This window comes from Xyrauchen texanus, chromosome 12 (genome assembly GCF_025860055.1).
Source record: "Xyrauchen texanus isolate HMW12.3.18 chromosome 12, RBS_HiC_50CHRs, whole genome shotgun sequence".
NCBI lineage: Eukaryota > Metazoa > Chordata > Actinopteri > Cypriniformes > Catostomidae > Xyrauchen > Xyrauchen texanus.
The window spans coordinates 26,538,894-26,562,438 of NC_068287.1; the positions used below are offsets into that span (position 1 = coordinate 26,538,894).

Sequence of the window (23,545 nt, forward strand, 5' to 3'; positions counted from 1 at the left end):
ATACACGCACAAACATATTCTATAAAGCCACATGTAAGGGCATATTGCTGATTATAATTTTTTTAAATACATTTAGAATAATAATTGTTTTTATTCTCATCAGAGATCTTACAAAACATCCTCCATTAAAGTTGTGCACCCAATACTGACACAAATGATACAAACTCGGATGTTCTACACGTTTAAAGCATAAAGTGATTAAACTGGTCTTAATCAACTTACCCTTTTTTTACAGAAACCATGATCCAGCTCATCACTACTTCAGATATAATCTGCATGCACAATACTCAATAGTAAAATCGCTGTGAACGACTCTGTACTGTTGACTAGAGAACTACTGTCCTCGGATCAGTGTACTGTTGACTCGAGAACTACTGTCCTCGGATCAGTGTACTGTTGACTCGAGAACTGCTGTCCTCGGATCAATGTACTGTTGACTCCAGAACTGCTGTCCTTGGGTCAGTGTACTGTTGACTCCAGAACTGCTGTCCTCGGGTCAGTGTACTGTTGACTCGAGAACTGCTGTCCTCGGGTCAGTGTACTTTTGACTCCAGAACTGCTGTCCTCGGGTCAGTGTACTGTTGACTCGAGAACTGCTGTCCTCGGGTCAGTGTACTGTTGACTCGAGAACTGCTGTCCTTGGATCAGTGTACTGCAGACTCGAGAACTGCTGTCCTCGGATCAGTGTACTACTGACTCGAGGACTGCTGTCCTTGGATCAGTGTACTGTTAACAGGTTAAGATAGAGTAACTTGGATCAGTGTTGATTCGAGATGCGATCTGTTTAAAACGGTTCAGTCCGATTTGGTGAACTAGTTCAACTCATTCACTAAAAAGAACCGGTTCACAAGAAAGATTCGTTCATGAACCAGACATCACTATTTTTTAAATGCCACTACAAGAATCCTTCCATTCTATACCATGTGTTGTAAAGTATGGGCTTGTGTATATCAAATAAGCATGTTAATATATGTTAATTTAAATATCTATGAGGTAGTAATCATAAAATGAAGTTGGGCCCAGCTAGAAAAAATCTTTATTCTAAAACACATCAGGTATCAAACAGAGGTGCACATATTAGCGTATGTAAATAAAACAAATATAGTAAACAATTGATTAGAAAAGTCCTCACAGAAGGACTGAAGAAATCAAACAGAACTGATTTTGATGGTAACATGATTGAAAGATTGTTCATGCGTAAAGTTCAAAGTCTATTCGCTTCGAGTTGTAGAATGGGGCACCTTCTTGATCAACCCTTCTACAGTATACACTATCCTTGAAGTAGCCCTCATCCACCCAGTCCTGGAATTAAAGATACAGAAATATATTAGGCACTACTTAAAAAAAAATTCAATGTTTTTGTTACTTAAAAATCTAAAGTTAAAACATTTTGCCTTTGATATTCCTAGAAACACAATGATATTAACTATACATAACACACAAAACAAATGTCAGTAATATGTCAGAATATGAGAAAAAAATCTATGCTTGTTATTTTCTTGGAAACAGAACACCTATAATTGTCATACCTGCATCTGTTGGCTGCTGAAGGGCCCATAGAGCTCAGAGTTTTCCTCACTGTCCCATTTGTACTCCCACATGACCTCATCAGTCACTAAGAGAAAACAAAGAAAACATGGATGCAATTAAAGAGGGATTAGTATGCATTGATTTATGAAGTCAAGATAATAATTCACATCATATCAGAATACGCAAATTTTCTTGGATGTCTCAGAGTCATTTGTGTGTAACTGGACTTTCTCATTATATCATCACCTGTTTGGGTGGCTTCATCACACTGGCACAAAGTCACAAGAATAACAGCACTGCAATGTTAAGATACAGGTGCATCTAAAAAAATCTGAATATCATGGAAAAGTTAATTTTTTTATTTAATTCAAAAAGTGGAACATTCATATATTCTAGATTCATTACACATCAAATTACATTTTTCAAGCCTTTTTTGTTTTAATCTTGATGATTACGGCTTACAGCTCATGGAAATCAAAAATCCAGTATCTCAAAATATTAGAATAAGGAATTTATAATACAGAAATATCGACCTTCTGAAAACTCAATACTTGTGCAAAAGGAACTGGCCTCCTTTTGCACGAATTACTGCAAATAATTATTTCTCATTGGTCCAAAGTCTTCTTTTCAGATTAAAGTATATGTTGCATTTAATTTGGAAATCATGGTCCCGGAGTCTGGAGGAAGAGTGGAGAAGCACATAATTCAAGTTGCTTGAAGTCCAGTGTGAAGTTTCCACAGTCATTGATGATTTGGGGTGCCATCTCATCTGCTGGTGTTGGTCCACTGTGTTTTCTCAAGTCGAGAGTCAATGCAGCCATCTACCAGGAGATTTTAGAGCACTTCATGCTTCCACCTTCTGACAAGCATAATGGAGACGCCGATTCCTTTTCCAGCAGGATTGGTACCTGCCCACAGTGCCAAATCTACTAGTAACTGATTTGCTGACCATGGTATTACTGTGCTTGATTGGCCAGCCAACTCGCTTGACCTGAACCCCATAGAGAATCATTGGGGTATTTTCAAGAGGAAAATGAGAGACACCTGACCCAACAATACAGACGAGCTGAAGGCTGCTATCAAAGCAACCTGGGCTTCCATAACACCTCAGCAGTGCCACAGGCTGATTGCCTCCATATCACGCTGCATTGATGCAGTAATTTGTGCAAAAGGAGCCCCGACCAAGTATTGAGTGCATAAATTAACATGCTTTTTAGAAGATCGACATTTCTATATTATAAATTCTTTATACTAATAATTTGAGATACTGGATTTTTTTATTTCCATGAGCTGTAAATCGTATTCATCAAGATTAAAACAAAAAAAAGGCTTGAAATATTTCACTTTAACTTTTCCACGATATTCAAATTTTTTGAGAAGCACCTGTAAATGTACCTAAAAACAACACCACAACCACAAAAAGACATTCATTCTCACCTCTATCGCTGTTCTTATTCTCTTTATCTTTTTCTACAATATGCTTCTCATCAAATTTATCACCAAACATGTCTAGTTCATCATCATCTTCCTCCCTGCTATCTTTTGTTTTGGCAGCCTTTCCTTGTTTCATTCCTTTCAGTTTGTAGGCCAGTTTTTCATAGGTCTGCTGATAAATTTCAAACTCTCCAATCCCCACCAGTCTGTCTGCCAATGCTGTCAGTTTGTCTAGTTTATCAGCATCTCTGTTTGGAGTCTCTTCTTCTCTTGATCTTCCTTTTTTCTTTCGTCCTCCAAGACCTCCGTGTCTTCGAAGAGCAGCAGCCACTGTTTCTCCAGGCAACATTAGTTCAATGATGGCTTCTATGAGTTGAATGTGGCCAGAGGGTCTTCTGCTGGTTCTTTCTCCACCTCTTCTTCATCTTCGTCAATTTCTTTCTGCTGCTTCTCACGCTGCATCTCCTCCTCTGCTTCGTCTTCATCACCAGCTCTTCTCCTTCGTTTAGCTGCAAGGCCTTTCTTCTTTTTCACTGGCTGTTCTTTTATCCTCACCTATAAGAAGAGTAACAAGGTGATTAAGCAACATCATTTGATAAAGAAAAGCATTTCTGTACATTACTTTAATATTTAAATTTCAACTTATTCTAAGTTATCTTAATTTGTGCAATAAAATTTACCCAGTCAATATTGTCCAGCCAGTTGTCCCTGATATCCTTATCTTTGTTGACAAAGTAGTTTCCTTCCGAATCAAAGTGTCCCTCTTGCATTTCTTCAACAAGGTTAAAGGGGGTGATGGGTACCCCCTCATCATAGTCAATTGTTGCCATTTTCTGACCTAAAAAACACATAAAAACTGTAAGATGAGTAATTTTGAAGTAATACTGATCAAAAATAAAATACAAGTAACCTTGTGCTTCATTTCTCTTCATTATCATGTTCATTTTATGGTACATAAAAATTATTCATTTATAGGTTTACAAATGTCAGAGCCTTATTGACATTTTAAGAGGAAATATACACAAAGGTTTAAAGAAAGGAAAAAAATGTGAAAGAGAAGCATTCTGCAATGTGCTAAGAGTTTATTTCATAATGTGCATGAGACCAAATATTCCCAGACCTTCCACATCATCACTGGCAAGAATGTCGTATTTGCTGCTTTTTTCTACATCCTTTTCTTCATCCTCCTCATCACTGTCTAAAGAGTGTTTCTCCTTAAATCTGGATCCTGGCCCAATCACACCATCAACCATCTATGAAAAGACAGTGGATAAAATGGAACAGAGCATTACAATATAATTAATATGTTTAATCTTTTCCATCAATAATCAAACACAGTACATTTTATTTCTTATAAATGTTAATCAATAATTAGTGAATTGTCTAGGAAGGTTTGATGTAAATGTATTCACAAATATATGTGAATATATGTTATGCCAGAAGATACATTTTTAAATAAGCTCAATCAAACTAGAAATACAGCGCCGTTTTAAAGCTTCCTCTCAAGGCAGATTATCTGTGTAATATAAAAAATAGCACATATTGAAAGTATAAGAAAATATATGGCGCTTACCTTTCTTTTTGGAACATCCTCTTCCAAAGTAATCTTCCCATCTCCATCCTCAAATGACACTTTTCTTTTCAACATGCTATTAGAGATATGAAGAATTTGACTACACATGTTAATCTGTTGATAACATTTTATTTTGATAAGTGGCTAATTTGACATTACTTTTAATTAAAAAAAAAAAAACTCTCCATAACAAATTGGCACGATGTAACCTGTGCAATGTATCATGGAGTGTTTTAAAGGTGCACTTGGACTTACACTGACACCTAAGAGCATGGATGCAGCAGCATCATTCACTATTCAGTCATTCATGATTCATTTAATCCATCAGTGACAGTGTCCAATAATAGGACATTTAATGAGATTTCTGCCACATTCCAGACAAAGTCGGAGGTGGGAGTTTTAGTCATGGTCACATGTACCCATGTCAAATATAATGACATGCACAGTCTTCCAAATGCTAGTTAGTTGGCCATCTAGTATCTATTTATTGAGCAAAATAGGTGAAAACGTAGACATTGATTGATACACAAACAGTTCTACTTCATATCCTCTTGTATATTTATCGTATATTGCATGCCCATACATTCTGTGCAGTGAAACACTTCAAAGTTTGTCTTTGTTTCAGAAAATGTAGATCTACAGTTGAAGTCAGAAGTTTACATAGACTTAGGTTGAAGTCATTAAAACTCACTTTTTAACCACTCCACAGATTTCATATTTGCAAACTATAGTTTTGTAATTTAGGACATCTACTTTGTGCATGATGAAAGTACTTTTTCCAACAACTGTTTACAGACAGATTGTATCACTTTTATTTGACTATTTCACAATTCCAATGGGTCAGAATTGTACATGCACTGTGCCTTTAAGCAGCTAGGAAAATTCTTGAAAATTATGTTAAGTCTTTAGGCAATTAGCCAATAAGCTTCTGATGGGCTAATTGGCATCAATTGGAGGTGTACCTGTGGATGTATTTTAAGACCTACCTTCAAACTCAGTGCCTCTTTGACATCATGGGAATATCTACAGAAATCAGCCAAAACCTTAGAAAAAAATTGTTGACCTCCACAAGTCTGATTCATTCTTGGGAGCAATTTCCAAATGCCTGAAGGTTCCACATTCATCTGTATAAATAATAGTACACAAGCATAAACCCCTTGGGACCACGCAGCCATTATATCGCTCAAGAAGGAGACGTATTCTGTCTACTAGAGATGAACGTAGTTTTGTGTGAAAAGTGCAAATCAATCCCAGAACAACAGCAAAGGACCTTGTGAAGATGGGTAAGATATAGATAGGTAGACAAGTATCTTCATCCACATTAAAACGAGTCCTAAATCAACATAACCTGAAAGTCTACTTAGCTACTTAGAACCCACTTCTCCAAAACCACCATAAAAAAGCCAGACTACAGTTTGCACGTGCACATGGGGACAAAGATCTTACTTTTTGTAGAAATGTCCTCTGGTCTGATGAAACAAAAATGTAACTGTTTGGCCAAAATGACCATCGTTATGTTTGGAGGAAAAGTGTGAGGCTTTCAAGCTGAAGAACACCATCCCAACTGTGAAGCATAGGGATGGCAGCATCATGTTGTGGGGGTGCTTTGCTGCAGGAGGTACTGGTGCACTTCACAAAATAGATAAGATGACATCATGAGGAAGGAAAATTATGAGGATATATTGAAGCAACATCTCAAGACATAAGCCAGGAAATTTAAGTTTGGTCGCAAATGGAAAATGACCCCAAGAAAACCTCCAAAAGCTTAACGACAACAAAGTTAAGGTATTGGAGTGGCCATCACAAAGCCCTGACCTCAATCCTATAGAAAATGTGTGGGCAGAATTTAAAAAGAGTGTGCGAGCAAGGAGGCCTAAAAAACTCAGTTACACCAGTTCTGTCTGGAGGAATGGGCCAAAATTCCAACAACCTATTGTGAGAAGCTTGTGGAAGGTTAAACAAAATGTATGACCCAAGTTAATCAATTTAAAGGCAATTCTACCAAACACTATCAAAGTGTGTGTAAACTTCTGACCCACTAAGAATGTGATGAAATAAATAAAAGCTGAAATAAATAATTCTTCCTAATATTATTGTGACATTTCAAATTCTTAAAATAAAGATCCTAACCGACCTTAGACAGGGAATGTTTTCTACGATTAAATGTCAGGAGTTGTGAAAAACTGAGTTTAAATATATTTGGCCTAAGTGTATGTAAACATCTGACTTCAACTGTACATTATTCTCATTTGTCACCACCATCTTGGAAATTATATGAAATGGCAGTTCTTGCTGAGATCAGGGTTGATCGAACCACCCAGGCTTCACAAGTCGGATGTCCGATGTTCCAGTCTTTTTTTCCAAGTAGGAAGTGGGAAAATCTGAGTTCTGAATTGTTTGAAACGCACCATATGCAAGTAGTATTTGGCTGGTCATGTGATCCCAACATGGCAGGTCCCATGAGAGGACCCTCTTGTTTTTGCAAGAACAGTATCATCTATGAGTGCTGCAAATGACCTCAGACATCTTAGCTCAGGAGGTGCTTTGAGTTCAGTTTGCTTTTTTCCCCACAAAGCAGTTCATTGTGACTACAACTCTGCAACGTATACATCTGTGATTACCTCGAACCATGATTTATATTTCAGTGAATATCATATGTCTTTATTTTTATAAGTCATTTTCCGCCTGCATGTTTAGATGAATACTTGCATGACGGTAAATGGAAAGGTGGTTACTCATCATTTTGTTATTTTAATTGCTTTTAGTTTCATTTGGAGTGTAAATTTCATTTTTTAAATAAATTGATAAAATTTTCAGTGCAAAATCACTAAAACAATAATATTCACCGATTCCAAAATATATATAATCTCAATATCAATTATATATCATAATTATATATATATATATATATATATATATATATATATATATATATATATGGGCTGTCGATTTAACGCATTAATTTGGTGCGTTAAAAAAATGTACGCAATTAATCGCACCATAATAAGGAAGATTCCTGAGAAATGCAAGCTTGTAATACCACCTGTTTACTCCAGAGGGCAGTAAGTGAAATTTCAGCTGTATGAGCTACGCACAGTTTATACAGTGAAGAAAACAACTCAGCACAGACATGAGTTACGTTATTGTGTTCAAAACACTTGAAGGAGCGCAAATGCGAACTAAGGGATCTCAAGATGTGTTTAAAGATTGAGTATTAAACTATATTTAACTTGAAACAGTGAACTAAACATTTTATGTTTATGATGCAACGCACCTGATACGCTACACAAGCATGTCTGATGCTTGTTGAAATTGACGGGCTCTAAAACAAGCCCTCATAATAAATCTCCAACTGATTGACAAATTCACTTGTGAAATGGATTGCTGTGAACTGTATGCCAATGATTTACTTATGATCAATAATATGGTAGTAAACAATACATTGTATTCTAAAGCTGCTTTTTGTATTGACTTATTAATGATGAACTCTTCTGCCACAAGAATGTAATGCATTTTAATTATCTGAATATTTTTATTATATATATATATATATATATATATATATATATATATATATATATATATTTATATATATTTAGAGATAACTATGTATAATTATATATTGATATAAATATGTATAATCTTTATATATTGAATTATTGTTATATGAGGGCTTTCTCAGCAAATATTTGTATATGTGATATTCGTGATTAATTAACCGGGACACCATGTAAATAATTTGCTTACATTTTTTTATCAATTGACAGCCCTAATATATATATACATTATATATATATATATTTTTATGAAGGAGGGAACAAAACAGGAACAATGTATTTTCCCCGTCAACTAAATACACAACCGGCAGAGAATGCACAGATGAAGTAGGTTCTCCATACACACCACTAGCGACCTAACCACCAGACACTGACGGACGACATGCAGCGAAAAAAAGTAGCTGGCAGTGTGAACGCAGCTTAACGAAAATGACCCCATAGTACTACCTCGCGTCCAACCAGAGATAATACCCCAAAGAGATGTTGCCCTTCACAACTGTTGTAAAACCATCTTTCAAAAATTTCTGCACACATAATTGCACTTAATTTTTTCCAGTTTCATTTGAACACTTAGTTAAAATTAATACAAAATAAAGTTCAAAGTTTGAAATCAAGGTGTCTTGCTTTATTGTGTAAGTTTAACCCTAAAGCTGTGTTCACACTGCCAGCACACGCAGCAATAACTCTTCTTCTTTTGGCATCTGGCAAACGATAGGTGCATTCGCGCCACCTACTGGGCTGAAGTGTGGACCATGGAATGGGGAAAGATAAATAAATAAAAGTTTAAAAATTATATATATAAACTTCTATATCCTATTAAACAGTTCTACCTATCTTAAGTATCTCATTAATGCACTATATATTTCATAACGATTCAAGTCATTAAGCACCAGTGTTTTAAGAGTAAGATTTCCTATCCCCATTTCTCTTCCAACAGAAATACTCTTTAATTTTCATAACAGTATATATTAGTACATGCTCGACAGTTTCTGCTGATCCGCATAATCCACAATTCCCAGACTCATGTTTGTTCATTCTATATAGGAAATCATTTAGAGCTGTGTGCCTTAGGCGAAGTCTGGCAGACAAACAAATCTACCTCATCTCATTCATTTTCAATGAGAGTTGGCGACTTCCGGCAACACGAGCGACGGCGACCGGATGTGGGCATGTCCAGCGACTCGACAAAGTTGAGAAATGCTTAACTTTATACAAATAAAAAGCGACTTTCAGGAGCGACGGCCAATATGAGAGAAGGTGGTAGAGCTCAAGTGATCCTAATATTTTAATAATAATATTAATTGTAAAGAAACAGTGCTGCTTAGACTCTCCATACACACCACTAGCGACCTAACCACCAGACACTGACGACATGCAGCGACAAAGTAGCTGGCAGTGTGAACGCAGCTTAACGAAAATGATCCCATAGTACTACCTAGCGTCCAACCAGCGATAATACCCCCAGGTAAATCTCACAGGCTGACGACAGGACGATCGGACTATGGAGAAGATCGCCCAACCCTAGTGAGTGCACCTTTAAGATATTAAAGCAACAACAGAAACTTCATAGGAAAGTTGAGAGTCTCGCAGCAAATACCCTGAGGTACTTAACAGTGTTTGGAAAAATATAAATATGATTGCAATGCCCCCTTTAAATCTAATCGAAGTAGAAGGACAAACCTATCGATTTATTTCTGTAATTCATACGATAACTGCGTGTCTTCATAGTAGAACCATAGGCTAAGCTCTTAAAACCTAGAAAGCCCAGCATAAAATATATTGCACTCACTGGTTTGGCACACTATTCCAAACCAAAACATGACGCTTAAAAACAATCATATGGTCAAGCAGGTGCCCTGCAGCGCTATGCATTGCGATTGCGCGAGCTAATCGTCCGTGCAGAGCGTGTCAGTAAGCTAGTTAATATTTTAATAATGACCAAACAAAACACATTTTAGCTGGAAATGAAAACACATTTAATGAACTGGTCAGTGGGTACAATGTCGACAAGATGTTGCACAATTGGTAAAAATGTGTTACCTCGTAGTTGTTGTGCCCGCTGCGCCATTCAAGTAAACTAAAACCGGAACAACGTCATTCGTTAGATTGTATAAGAGACTTTAGCGTCCCCTAGAGGCCATCAATAGAATCGCAGTGCGTTATAAGACCAAATTCCCCCAATTATTTCTGACCTCACATCCATCACTTAAACTGCTTGCTTGAATGTTACACAACCACAAGTTCCTAATTTACGTCTTCCATTGACCCAATTATATGTTTTTGTTTTTTCAAATTAGCGCCTTATATTACAGTTAACATTTGGCTTTTCTGCTTTGAGGGAACACTTCAGTCTTTGGATGGTGGAATATTCTGTGTTTAACACAAATTAAGATCAACTGACAGCATTTGTTGCATGATGTTGATTACAACAACAACAACAACAACAAAAATAATTTCATATTTTCTTAAATTATAATAATAATAAAAAAGCAAAAATTTTGGTTACAGTAAGGCTCTTACAATGGAAGTGAATGTGGCCAATGTTTGGAGGGTTTAAAGGAAGAAATGTGAAGCTTATAATTTTATAGAATCACTGACAGTAATCTTTTGTTAAAACTTGTGTATAATTTGAGCTGTAAAGTTCCCTTACATCACTTGACATTGTGTTTATTAACTTCTTAATGTCTTGGTTCGCTCAGACAACATGACAGATGTGGCATATATAAACTGCCAAGGCGGAATTCATTCAGCGCCACAGTTGAGACTGAAGCGTCACCTCCATGGAGCAAGCATCATCTCCTCTCCCTGAGAGCGACATATGTCCCAAGCCGCCTGAGTTATGGCGCGGACCTATTGTCATGCCAAGGGATGATACCAGGAGTATTTGGTAAATATTTGCCAAAGCAGAAATCAATCTGTTTGCCTCAGTGGGGAATACCCACTGTCCTCTCTTTGGTACTCGAAGTCCCAAGCCCCGCTGGGAGCAGACAACAAATGGCCAGCAAAATACAAATATGCATTTCCCCCAAAGTCCGAGAGGACAAGGAAATTATTCTATTCGTTGTGCCGAAACCTTGTCATGCCAGCCCAATCTCCAGACCTGAACCCCATTGAAAACCTCTGCTGGAATGTGATCAAGAGGAAGATGGATGGCCACAAGCATCAAACAAAGCCGAGCTGCTTGAATTTTTGCACCAGGAGTTGCATAAAGCCAACAGCAATATGAAAGACTGGTAGAGATCATGCTAAGATGCAAGAAAACTGTGATTGCAAATTAGGGTTTTTCCACCAAATATTGGTTTCTGAACTCTTCAACATTAGTATTGTTGTTTAAAAATGAATATGAATTCAGTTATTTTGACCAGTTGTCATTTTCTGCAAATTAATGCTCTACATGACAATATATTATTTGGAATTTGGGAGAAAAGTTTTCAGTACTTTATAGAATATCAGGATGGGCAAAATGCGTAAAACCTGTGCCAAGTCAAATATGCAGATCACAGATGGTCCGCTGTGGTGATCCCTATGGGACCAGCCAAAAGAACAACAAGAAGAATGCAATTAATGTCTTTAGGAGTTAAAATTACTGAGTGCACCTTTAAGAGTGCAAAACCCGCCTTTATTAAAAAGCATGATTTTAATATTCCAGTTGGACTAAATATTTTATGAGAGCCTGTATTAAAAACATAGATCAGCAATATTTTGGGAAACACAGAAAGTTGATGTAATGGTTTTTATTTATTTTTTTTTAGTTTTTTTTGTAGTTTTTTTTTTTTTTTTTCAAGAAACAAATACTAATTTTCTGTGAACCAAAAATTTTGGTTGGAATGCAATTATGTTGTTGTTTGTTTGTTTTTTCCACAAGAAAATATATTTGACATTTATTTTCTTCCATTAAGTTCAGTATTTTTTTCGCTGCTGCTGTTTCATCATTTAGTCTACAGAGAATAGGTCACCGGCTTTTGTTACCAGGAAGTGGGTCGCGTTTTTTTTTATAGTTCAACACTTGCAAGATACCTGCGGGCGCTGGTAATACGAAACGTATTATATCATCCTCTTCTTTATTCCAGCATCAGTTGGCGGTGTTTGACCTGAAGTGATGTTTTGCCTCTAAGATCGTTGCGATGTAGCCTCGATATATCAACGGACAGTAAGATATTGAAAAAGTAGGTTGATTTCTTTACCTGAAAAACATGAATCTTCCTGTCACCATTCTGTAATAATACTTTGCCACCATCCACTTATGTATGATTTGACATATGCGTAAAAACGATACTTTACGTTTTTTATTTTGCAATGTGTGTTTACGGCTCTCTGATTAACTGACAGATCCTGCGTTAACCGGATAAACAATTATTCGGGTTTGAACGCGTAGCCTACTTTGATTATATTTGTTACTGTAATTTGCGAATGACCCCTTTTCTGCGTATTTCCAATGTTTTTTATTTTTCACTTTTCACTTAACCGAAATGTAGAAACAGAATGATGATGATAACAAATTAGATTGATCCAGACTGTAATTAAATTACTTTTCATTTCTAGATCGTAGGACACTGCTGGAAGCCAGGTGGCGTTGTAATGAAGATCCATAAGAAAATTCTAACCCATTACCTGTCCTGCACCTCGCCTGTAGATAAGGAGGGCTACCTTTACAAAAAGGTAAGACGTTTCAGTTTATCCAATTATTATTTAATGTTAATTAGATGTAATAAGAATTTTGAAAAGAAAATGTATATCTAGCACATCTAACCAAATTACGTGGCCTGCACGTAACTGTAGGCCTACTGTAACGTTGTGAAAACCGGAAAAGTGAAATTTCTCGATTCGTTGCCACAACGAAAATTTGGAACAGTGCCAGTCCGTCATGACGACGTTGTGGCAACATCGAGGATCAATAATTGATTGTTTACCAATTGGTAATTTTTGCTTTTAATGATTAATCTATGGACGGACATGCAGTAGTGTAAACTAATGTATGTCCTCATTTGCCCAACATTAATTTAAAGGCTAATTAAACAGTTGAGCCGAGCATGTGAATAACGAATGCGTACTCAAAGTTAATGAACTTATTTTGACAGAGAAAAGAGGAAAAATGCAACAATAAAATTAATTTAGACCTATTGCCACGAAATTACAAGCCTAAATGACTTTTGTACTTAGACCAGCTTAACACCTAATGCCTTGAATTACATTTGTTAATTTAATTTAAAACCATTTTAAGGATATATTACAATGGTAAATGACTTCATTATAATATAATCTTCAGAAGATCTACATGTTTTTTAATAAATTCTTATCTAAAATTATAGCAAAAATATAAAAATGTATCACTTACGATAGATAGATAGGCAGACAGACCAATAGATAGATAGATGACAGACTGATGATAGATCAACAGACAGACAGACGGATAGATAGATAGATAGCATCAAACATATTTACATACATAAAAGCTTATCCTGGACATTTCCATTATCATCATTTGTCATAATGTTAGCGGACATTTCAGGTGATTAAAGCTGCCAAATAATCACAGATGCAAAAAATATTAACAGAACTTCAAGAAGGTAATAATGTTACTTAACCAACCTGATGTGGTTGTTGAACTTTGACCCGGAGGTGCAGCTGCTGTTTTCTCCAGTTTAGGTTTGGTCCGGTTGTGTATATATAATGGTAAAAACAGCTTTTATGTATTTAGCATGTTTCCAAATGTAAAGGAACCTTTACACACAATATTTTTTTATTAAAAGTTGTTTATTTGTTGTGAAGTAACCAGTGTTTTACCTCAGAAAACCACAGTATATCTGTTTATATGTCGGGCTTTAGGTAAATATAGAAATAATCTAGTGTTATGTTCATAACTTAATACAGTTTTATATTGTGTTGGGAAATAAAGTGTCCTGACAGTCCTTTTCCGCACAACGCGCATGCATATTTCTGATTTAGCATGCGCTATGTTACAGTATGAATTTTGTATTTACCATCCATCACTTTATTATAAGATCAGTGTTTATGAGTATCATGTTAAATATGTTTTAACTTTGCGAAAATCAACACATTCAGAGAGATTTTCTTTTTCTATGTTGTGACTGGAGACATTTTATACCATTTATATATCAAATTCTGGTCATCATAACACATTGCAAATTTAATGTGGTTTCAATTATTATTAATTTATATTGTGAAAATGAATGAAAAGAAATGCAATTTTCCTGAGTTGCAACTGGACAGGCTGTTTTTTGTTTGTTTTTGGAAGTGGAATTGGAAGAATTAGTAATTATATTACGGACCTATAATGTTGCAGTTACGTTGGCGTTAAGTCACAGAATTAACCAAATATTACAAATACATTATGGAACAATATGAGGACGTAAAGACAATGGTGTGAATTAGTAATTTAATGGTAATGAAATTAAGGGCCCATGATGTTGCAGTTACATTTCCTCTGTTAGTAAGTCATGAAATTGCCAGGACAAATAAATTACCTAATTGGTATGTCGTGTGTTAGCGGGAATCCTGATCAAGGTATTTGCACCAGTTCATGCAAACCAATGCTGGCAAGTCGGTCTATATGATTTACAGTTTTTAACAATTAGTCACATGCTTTTCTTGAGGACTGTTTTTGCAAACATTTCACACAGTTGTCTTTTGCAACATGCATCTTGACACATCAATTAATTTCTACCCAAATTCACTAACACCATCAAAACACTTTATATATGCAGTATCTCAAAACCAGCACATTCTACCATAACATAGCAAACATTCTCACCCAGCAAACACAGACCTTCAAAACACAATGACCTGTATAATAATTTTTTATTTTTTTGCCAAGCATCTTGGATTTTTACAAACTTTTACAAACATGCACAGGACATGCAGGATGCACTGCAGTGCAAGTTATATGAACAAAACACTAATGTGATGCTTCAATGTGGCTGTATTTGGTTTTCCTGAATAGAGTTGGCCAATAATGTCAACACACGAAAAAAGCTAAATACTACTCAATTAAAAAGCGTAATTCTAGTTTGAATCAATACTGTCCTCTGAATTTGTCTGCAAGTTCTCATCTACTGTACATCACATCAAATGTAATCTCTCAGATGCTACACCTTGGGAAGTAAAATAATTACTCTAACTTTCGGTCTTCCTCATAATTGTCTTGCACTATGCATACGCATCCCTGATTCTCTTCCTTGTCTTGCCAGTCTACCCACTCTGTAAGCCATGTTTGCATAGCACAATCATTACAAAGTTGGCCCCTTTTACAGTATTGATGGTCAACATTAATAAAGCAAAACAGCTGAGTAGGTTATCAGCTGAAAGAGAAATCTGGTTTAATCAGGTTTTACTTATTGACTTTTTTTATACCTTGAGAATTTTTCAATATGAAATTATTGTAGAAAGTATAATGCTGTCTAATTTAGTTTATTTTACAGTTTTGAAACTACAATTTGAATTTTGAAAGATAAGGTCATTGAATTAATTTTGTATCAAAGCATTGACAAGATGTTTCACAGTTCATTCCACATACACTGATGTTGTGCTGATAGTGAAGAGTTTTGAAAATGTATACTAGGCATTAAGGCTGCACATTTAATTGAAACAGTTAACTAATTGTGAAAAGTTAAAATTATTATGTCATTATGAGGATTATGTCATTCAATTTAGACCTATTTTCATAGTGTCAAGATTTTGTATTTACAAACTTTTTTGGTCTGTTGTGTGCATGAATGCAAAAGACAATCTGAAAATCTGTTTAAATTAGTCATTTAGCATAAAAAACAACAACCCTCTATTCTAGTATTGTTGTGTTGCACACGTTCTGTGTATAACTTATTAAAAAATGTAAACCAAAAAAAAAAAGGAACAAACCAAAAAAGGAACAATTCAGGAACAATTCTCAGCTGGTTTTAGATGTGTAGTCTACATAAAGATATGGCATGCAGTTGCCCAACTAAATGTATTTGAATCACAATTACAATATCAAGCAAAATAATCGTCAATTATGATTTTCATCATAATCGTGCAGCCATACTATCTAGGTATTAAGAAAAGCAGGTAACCAGTATCAACATAATAATTGTAATAAGTACAATTTCATGAATGGTTGTTGTAAATAATCTCAGATTTGTTCAAATAACAATAATTATAAAGATTGCCTGGCCAAAAAAAAAGTTGCCGTTTGGATTTAAATAAGCAGATACTTAAGAGCATATGATTGGATCATTATTGCAGTTATTAATTTGTTTCAGATGGCAAAAATTCTTTAACCCCAATTAATGTAGTGTGTAGCTTCTTATTTCTTAAACAACCATGTCAGAAGAAGTATCCCATGGCCGTGTAAAAGATGTTACTGCATCAAGCAAAGAAAACAACTAAGGAGATTTCTGAAATCACTGGAATTGGGTTAATGTCCAACACATTATTAAAACCTGGAGTGGTGAACTGCCAGCTTCGCAGAAGAAATGTGGTCTGGAAAAAATCTTGAATGATTGTGATTGGAGAGCACTAAAACACTTTAAGTCACATCGTAAAAAAACGACAGTAGAACTCACAGCTATGTTTAATAGTGAAATTAAGAGCATTTTCACATGCACAATGTGACAAGAACTCACAGTATTGGGACTAAACTGCTGACCTCAAATTGTTAGGGAGCATAAAGCTTGGACTGTAGAGCAATGGAAAAAGGACTTGTGGTCTTATGGAGTCCAGATTTACCCTATTTCAAAGCAATGGGTGAGCTCTCTGTGAATGGTATCACTGTAGAAAAAGGGCTATTGCATTTATCATTTGATACACACTAATTAAAAGTGTCACATTGGCCTATTTTTTATTAGTGACACTAATCTAGGTTTATTACAAAAAGCTACATGCTATATCTTATCTCCAGGGTTTCTCTGCCCTGTATTCATTTTTTTATGTTGTCTCTTAAAATTAGTCTTTCTTACAATGTTTGCCCCCTGCCAAACTATTGTCTCATTTCATTCCACAGAAAGAGAGGAACACAACCTACCTGCGCCGTTGGTTTGTGTTAAAGGGGAATCTGTTGTTTTATCAGGAGCGTCCAGGTGATCGCAATCTGTTAGGGGTGATTGTTTTGGAGGGCTGTATGGTGCAGGCGTGTGAGATGGATGGTCAGTTCTGTTTCTCTTTGGTGTTCACTGGACCAGGCCTTCGAACTTATAGGCTGGCTGCTGAAAACCAGCTAAGCCAGGAGAGCTGGATCAGTGCTCTGCTCTGCTCCGGTCACATCTACCTTTCAATGATAGTCAGGGACATGGAGAGACTCTATGAAGGTGAGTGGAAATGTGCTTTTATATGTGTTTTTGTCTGTATTTACTTGAATAGCTTTCAGTGTGCCAGTGCTTTTATTCTTTGAATGGTATTTTAACTCTGATTGTTTTTGTTTTTTTCATGCTCTGAATAAAACAGAAGCTAAAAAAGAGAAAGGCCTTTGTTATTCCACACAGTCCTCTGCAGTGACTTCTACATTGGGTGAGAAAGTACCAAATAATACAATGGCTTCCTGGAGCACGGGACATTCTTATTTCATGCATGGGGCTTCCATATTACCCAGAGATGGGAGGAGCTACAGTACCAGTTCAGTACCACCTTCATCTATGCCAAAAAGACCCATCAGCTGTAGTCTTCATGCCCCTCCTGTTCCATTCAAAACTACCAATAAACGATCTCCAAAGGTCTGGCCAAAGAGAAATGCCCATGTCACACCCTTAAATAGTGCTGCACCATCTTATGGGGAGTGGCCAGTTGTGAGCTTTGATCCATTAGAAGAATTCAGTAAACTGCATGAGTACTATGGAAATGAGATTAAGCAGCTAAGAGCCGATTGGCTAAAGAAGCGTGAGGAGGAGGGATACATTGTGGAAGACCTCATTGATCTTGGCTAATTAGAGTCCACACTAGTGTTATCACATATCCGCATTAAAAAAAATCATGTTTTTGCATTGTTAATATCCTATCTGGCATCACTAGTCATGGATGCAGATAATGAAATACTATTAGAATTCTACTGTCTTTTTAAGGTTCTGAAAGTATGTGGAGCACCACTGACTACTGATCCTAGTGTCCTTTCTGGTAAAGGGTTTCTCATTTCCTCTTGGCAGTCAGGTTTCTGTACATCTCAGCACAGTTCCCAGTTGCATGAATTGCCATTAAACAAAACCAAAATCACCAGTAGTTTACCTCCAAGTGCATCTGCAATAGTTTGCATTCTATCCAAATGCAGTTATATTTGCAATAACCCAGTTTCTTGAACCGAAAAGGATCACCAAACAGGATTATTACTAGTGAAAAAGAAGAATTAGTCTTCTTTTAAGATGACATGTTGGTTGTGGATTTGTAAAGGCAAAATAATAATTTATTACTTAGTTGAAAATGTATTATTTTATTATTAATTATCATCCTCTAATATATACAAGGATGTAGCCTAAATGTATACAATTGTATGCAATTTTAATCGGTTTGGTCATTTTGTATTAAATTAGAAATATTTATGTTTTATCTGATAGTAAGGATGTAAATGAAGTATTAGAAGTAAAGTGTGGCTCGGTTCAAACACCAGACTAATGTGATGCTGTGCGGAGGAACATGCATAAAAAAAATTATTTCATAGTTTCATAGTTCTGCCTTACAGATTGTTTTTTTATTATTTATTTTATGTTCAGGAGGTTTCACAAACAAACCAAAATACACACCCTGCCTCATCTTCCTCTTTCACTTCACCTCAATTCTTTAGGGATGTAGATGTCGTTTGCCTTTGTTCTCTTGACTCTACAGAATAATTTATGCTTAACTATTTGAAATATTAAACACAATATTTAAAATCAACATATTCTTGCTTTCAGGCATTTTTGTTACTTGAATGTTTATTGCTGTTATTGTCAGTAAATGTAAAAATAAAACTTAAATACAGTTAGTTTGTATGCATTTATTAAGCTACAAAAAGAGTGCCTCCTGAGATGCACCTTTCAACATGTCATGGAGAAGTGTATGGGGAACATGAATCTGAAGGAAGTTCTAGTCTTCCTAGGTGATCTTATTGTCTTTTCAGACACTTTGGAAGAACTTGAAGTTCATCTCATGTGTGATGAAGAGGCTGAAAATATTTGGACTAAACTTTCCCCAGAGAAGTGCTATTTCTTCAGGAAGTCAGTCCATTATTTGGGAACTGTAGTCTCAGAGACTGATCTGGAGAAAATCACTGCTTTAACCACATGGCCAAAGCCCAACAATATCCAGGAACTCAAGTCTTTCCTTGGGTTTACTGGGTATTACAGAAGGTTTATTAAGGATTATTCCAAGAGCCCTTAATGATCTGAAAATAGGTCAAAGAAAACACCTAACTCTCAACAATCTGTGAATTACACAACACCATTTAAGGAGAAATGGACCTCCAAGTGTGATGAAGTATTTGACATAAAGAAGCTTACCACAGCTCCCATTCTTGGGTTTGCTGACCCCAAGCTCCCATACACCTTGCACACAGATTCTATTATTTATGGTTTAGGTGCAGCACTCTATCAGAGACAGAATGATCAAGTTAGAGTCGTTGCATATGCCAGCAGAGGTCTATCTGTGTCAGAGAAAAGATATCCCACCCATAAGCTAGAATTCGATGGCTTGCTGCCCTGTCAAACTTTGACTTCAACATCCAGTCCACAGCAGGAAAACATAATCAAGATGCTGATGGTCTCTAAATACATCTCCATGACAGTGTTGAGCCTGATAACATGTCTCAAGCTGAGGATGAAAAAGTTCTTTACAGTTCCTTGCTTGCTTCGATTCTTCTTTCCCTCAGGAAACAGATCAAACTGTTTGCAAGAAAAATGTATACTTACCCATGATGAATCTAGTACCTTCCCATGCATGTCACAACAGGATTGGATTTCCGAACAGAGAAATGCCCCCTCCAACAATCTGGTTATCAGTATTATAACCTCTGGAAAGAGCCTTCGTTATAGAGCAAGACAACAAGAAGACTGGGATGTTCAGTTGATGCTCAGGATTAGAAATCAGCTTGAGCTCAATGAGGATGTCCTGTATGTACAACGGCTGACACAAGGATAGCCTTCATTCCAATTAGTCCTCCCATCAAGCTACCAAAAGATAGCTCTCGAGAATCTCCACATCTCCATGTGACATATGGGGGTAGACAGGACTATAGATCTCATCCGTGAACGTTTTTACTGGCCACGGATGGCTATGGATGTTGAGGAAAAAATCTGCACCTATGAGAGATACATCAGGTGCAAAGAAAATTCTGAGAAAAGTGAATCACTAATCAATATCAGGACAAGCCACCGAATGGAATTGGTCTGTATGGACTACCTCTCATTGGAACCTGATCAAGGAGGAACTAAAGACATCCTGGTCATGAAGGATCATTTCACAAAATATGCTGTTGCTGTTCAAACATCTGATCAGAGAAACAAGACAATGTAAAAAATATCTTCATCCACTATGGGTACCCAGACTGTTTGCATAGTGACCAAGCATGAGATTCGAGTCAGTTCTCATTAAAGAACTGTATCAACTTCTTGGGATCAAGAAAACAAGGACAACTCCCTTGCACCCTAGAGGGAATCCTGTAGAAAGGATGAACAGAGTACTCCTTGAGACGCTTAGAAGAATAGGACAAGAGCAGATGGAAGGATTTCGTGCAAACATTAGTACATGCATATACAGTTGCAATCAAAATTATTCAACCCCCATTGTAAATCAGGTTTATTGTCAAAATATACAGACTTTCAGCTGTTTGCAATGAACAAATCAAACAAAGCATTTGAAATGGCTCAACACATTGAATGCTTTAAGTAGTTTCCCCAAATTCAACTGAAATTGCAACGTATAATGAATTCTCCAGTCTCAAAATTATCCAACCCCCTGAATAGAATTTCTCACAATAGCACAAATAGGCAAAAGAGGTGTTGTCTCAGCTGGAACACATGAAATATCTGAACTTGCTAGGGGTTTGTTGAGTGTCATGTTTGAGTGCATGTTAGAAATATGGATAGAAATATAATAAGTCAAAAGAATGGTCAAAAAAGTTAAGAGAAGAGATCATTGCCCTTCACAAACAAGGAACAGGATACAAAAACATAGTGAAGACTCCTAGAGACACCATTGGAATCATAGTTTGCAAGTTCAAAGTTAAGGGAACAGTGGTTACACTACCTGGACAGGGCAGAAAAAAAGAAGCTATCAACTGCTGCAAACAGATTTCTGAGAATGCAGGTTGTGGAAAACCCTCGAGTGACTGTAAAAGACCTGCAGCAAGATTTAGTGACAACAGGCACTGAGGTTTCAGTGAGCACAGTAAGGCACGTACTAAACGCAGAAGGTTTCCATGCCAGAACTCCAAGACATACACCACTACTGACCCAAAAGTCGGCTCCAATATTCCCAAGCATACCTCAAATTCCACCAAGGCTTGGTTGCAGAAGAGGTCCTGGATGATTCTACAGTGGCCATCACAGTCACCTGACTTGAACCCCATATAAATTCTCTGGTAAGATTTGAAGAAGGCGGTTGCAGCACGCAAACCCAAGAATACTACTGAACTGGAGGCAATTGCTCTTGAGGAATGGGCTAAGATTCCTCAGGAACGCTGCCAGAAGCTGGTTTCTGGCTATGCATTTCATTTGCTGCAGGTTAGAACAGCAAAAGGGTGCTCTACTAAGCACTGAAGATGCTTGCCATGAAGGGGTTGAATTATTTTGAGTCTGGAGAAGTCATTATAAATTGCATTTTCAGTTTTTGCATTTTGAATTTGGGGAAACCACCTGAAACATTCGTTGTGTTGAGCTATTTAAATTGCTTTTGTTTCATTTGTTCATTTCAAACAGCTGAAAGACTGACCATTTTCACAATAAACCTGATTTGCAATGGGGTTTGAATAATTTTGATTGCAATTGTAACTGCACAAAGAATGATATGACTGGATTTACACCTCATCATGTTTGGCAGTCAACCTAATCTCCCCATCCACATAGCTTTTGGACTCCATTGTAAAGATTTCAAGAAGTAACACATACAGAGTATGTAAAGAAACTGAGAGACTGCATGCAAGAGAGCAAAAAGTCACTATACAACAGACTCAGAAGACTGCTCAGAGAAACAAGCTCCACTATGACAGCAAAGTGCATGAGTCATGTCTTGAAGCAGGTGACATAGTCCTTGTAAAGTGTGTTGGAGTAAAAGGAAAGCATAAGTTTGGCGATGGAGTTGAATCAACTGGTGATTTTCCTGATTATGCAGCTGCTCTATAGAGCTCAGAAGGTCCTGAAAGGACATTGCACAGAGATCTTTTCCTTCCCTGTGGATTCTTGTCACCCACTGTTGAGAAGGAGACAAGCTTAGACAGACAAAATGTTGAAACTCCAAGTCAACTGACAAGTGTGGAAGTTCTTGAACAGATAGAGGAATAGGAAGTGGATAAATCTGAAGAAGAAGAGGAGGAATACTACTGTGCAGAACGACGGCCTAGTAAGGACGTTTTTCACACACTGTTGCCCCATCAGCTGCAGGAAATTACATTTTGTATTCTTCCTAGCTAAATCCTGCTGCAAAAATATTCCAACCTCATGAGAGTACTGGTGATAGCGTACTAAATAGAAAAGAGACACCATACTTACTCTATCCATCTAAAGAGGATCTGCACAAAGGTGGAGAGGCATCAAACTTACCAGTCGATCCATACTCACCTTCTTTGCCTGCAGGAATCCTATTTAATGGAGAAGAGAGAGCACGCTTACCTGAATGAGCAGTTAATACAATGTGCAGCCATCTACATCTAAAGAGAACATGCCCTAGAAGAGATACAACACTTACCTGGAACTACTGTCAATTCATACTTACCTTTCACATCTGAACTTCAAACTGAAGCTATAGATATGGAGAACCTAAAAAGAAACCAAGGTATCCAAAGTAGTGCAGAGGAATTTGAAGACATGGGAGTTGAATATGTGGAATGTCATGCAGATGAAACTGTGACTAATCAGCCAGGATCTGCTAGAGAAGAAAGGGAGATCAGAAAATCATCAAGGCAAAGAAAAGCTCCAAACAGACTGACTTACCAAACCCTAGGAAACACTTTAGTTCTAGTGATGCAGTCTATTTTTAGTGGACATGACACAGCCATCACTCCTTTAATTTGAGATTTAGAGATTAGTTAACTCATACTGGTACATTTTAACATGCAGAGACGCATGTAGATTCAGGAGGGGAGAATGTAACCCCTGTTAAATCCCATATGAATAATGTCATTAATATAAATATGAATTGCAATATTGAATTACTCAGCATGCATCGTTTTCTTTGATCTATTTGTAATAGCTTTCGCATGTGCGATGGTGTGCATGCACCTAGAATGCCTAATTTAAATATTTTTACAATTGATGACTGACCGGTTTGGAATATAATCAACCAG

General features: G+C 36.6%; 2 protein-coding genes across 4 annotated transcripts; one reads left to right on the forward strand and one right to left on the reverse strand.

The window, feature by feature from the left end:
- Positions 1-1,024: 1,024 nt before the first annotated feature.
- Positions 1,025-10,155, reverse strand: LOC127652918 (CD2 antigen cytoplasmic tail-binding protein 2-like). The gene is given in 8 exon segments (XM_052139375.1): positions 1,025-1,302; positions 1,530-1,615; positions 2,968-3,342; positions 3,345-3,519; positions 3,645-3,802; positions 4,085-4,217; positions 4,538-4,613; positions 10,135-10,155. Coding segments are annotated over 7 exon segments (1,113 nt in total). The 5' UTR covers position 4,613; positions 10,135-10,155; the 3' UTR covers positions 1,025-1,191.
- On the forward strand, positions 9,452-18,955 carry LOC127652928 (sesquipedalian-1-like). Of its 3 annotated transcripts, none has more exons than XM_052139385.1 (4): positions 9,452-9,618; positions 12,637-12,753; positions 17,090-17,393; positions 17,530-18,955. In XM_052139385.1, exons 2-4 carry the CDS (start codon positions 12,673-12,675, stop codon positions 18,003-18,005), a joined length of 861 nt encoding a protein of 286 aa, XP_051995345.1. In that variant the 5' UTR covers positions 9,452-9,618; positions 12,637-12,672; the 3' UTR covers positions 18,006-18,955. The 3 variants fall into 3 exon arrangements, with proteins under 3 accessions (XP_051995345.1, XP_051995344.1, XP_051995346.1); XM_052139384.1 differs by lacking the exon at positions 9,452-9,618 and adding an exon at positions 12,138-12,260; XM_052139386.1 differs by lacking the exon at positions 9,452-9,618 and adding an exon at positions 12,138-12,260 and having other exon boundaries at positions 17,156-17,393.
- The last annotated feature ends 4,590 nt before the right edge of the window (positions 18,956-23,545 follow it).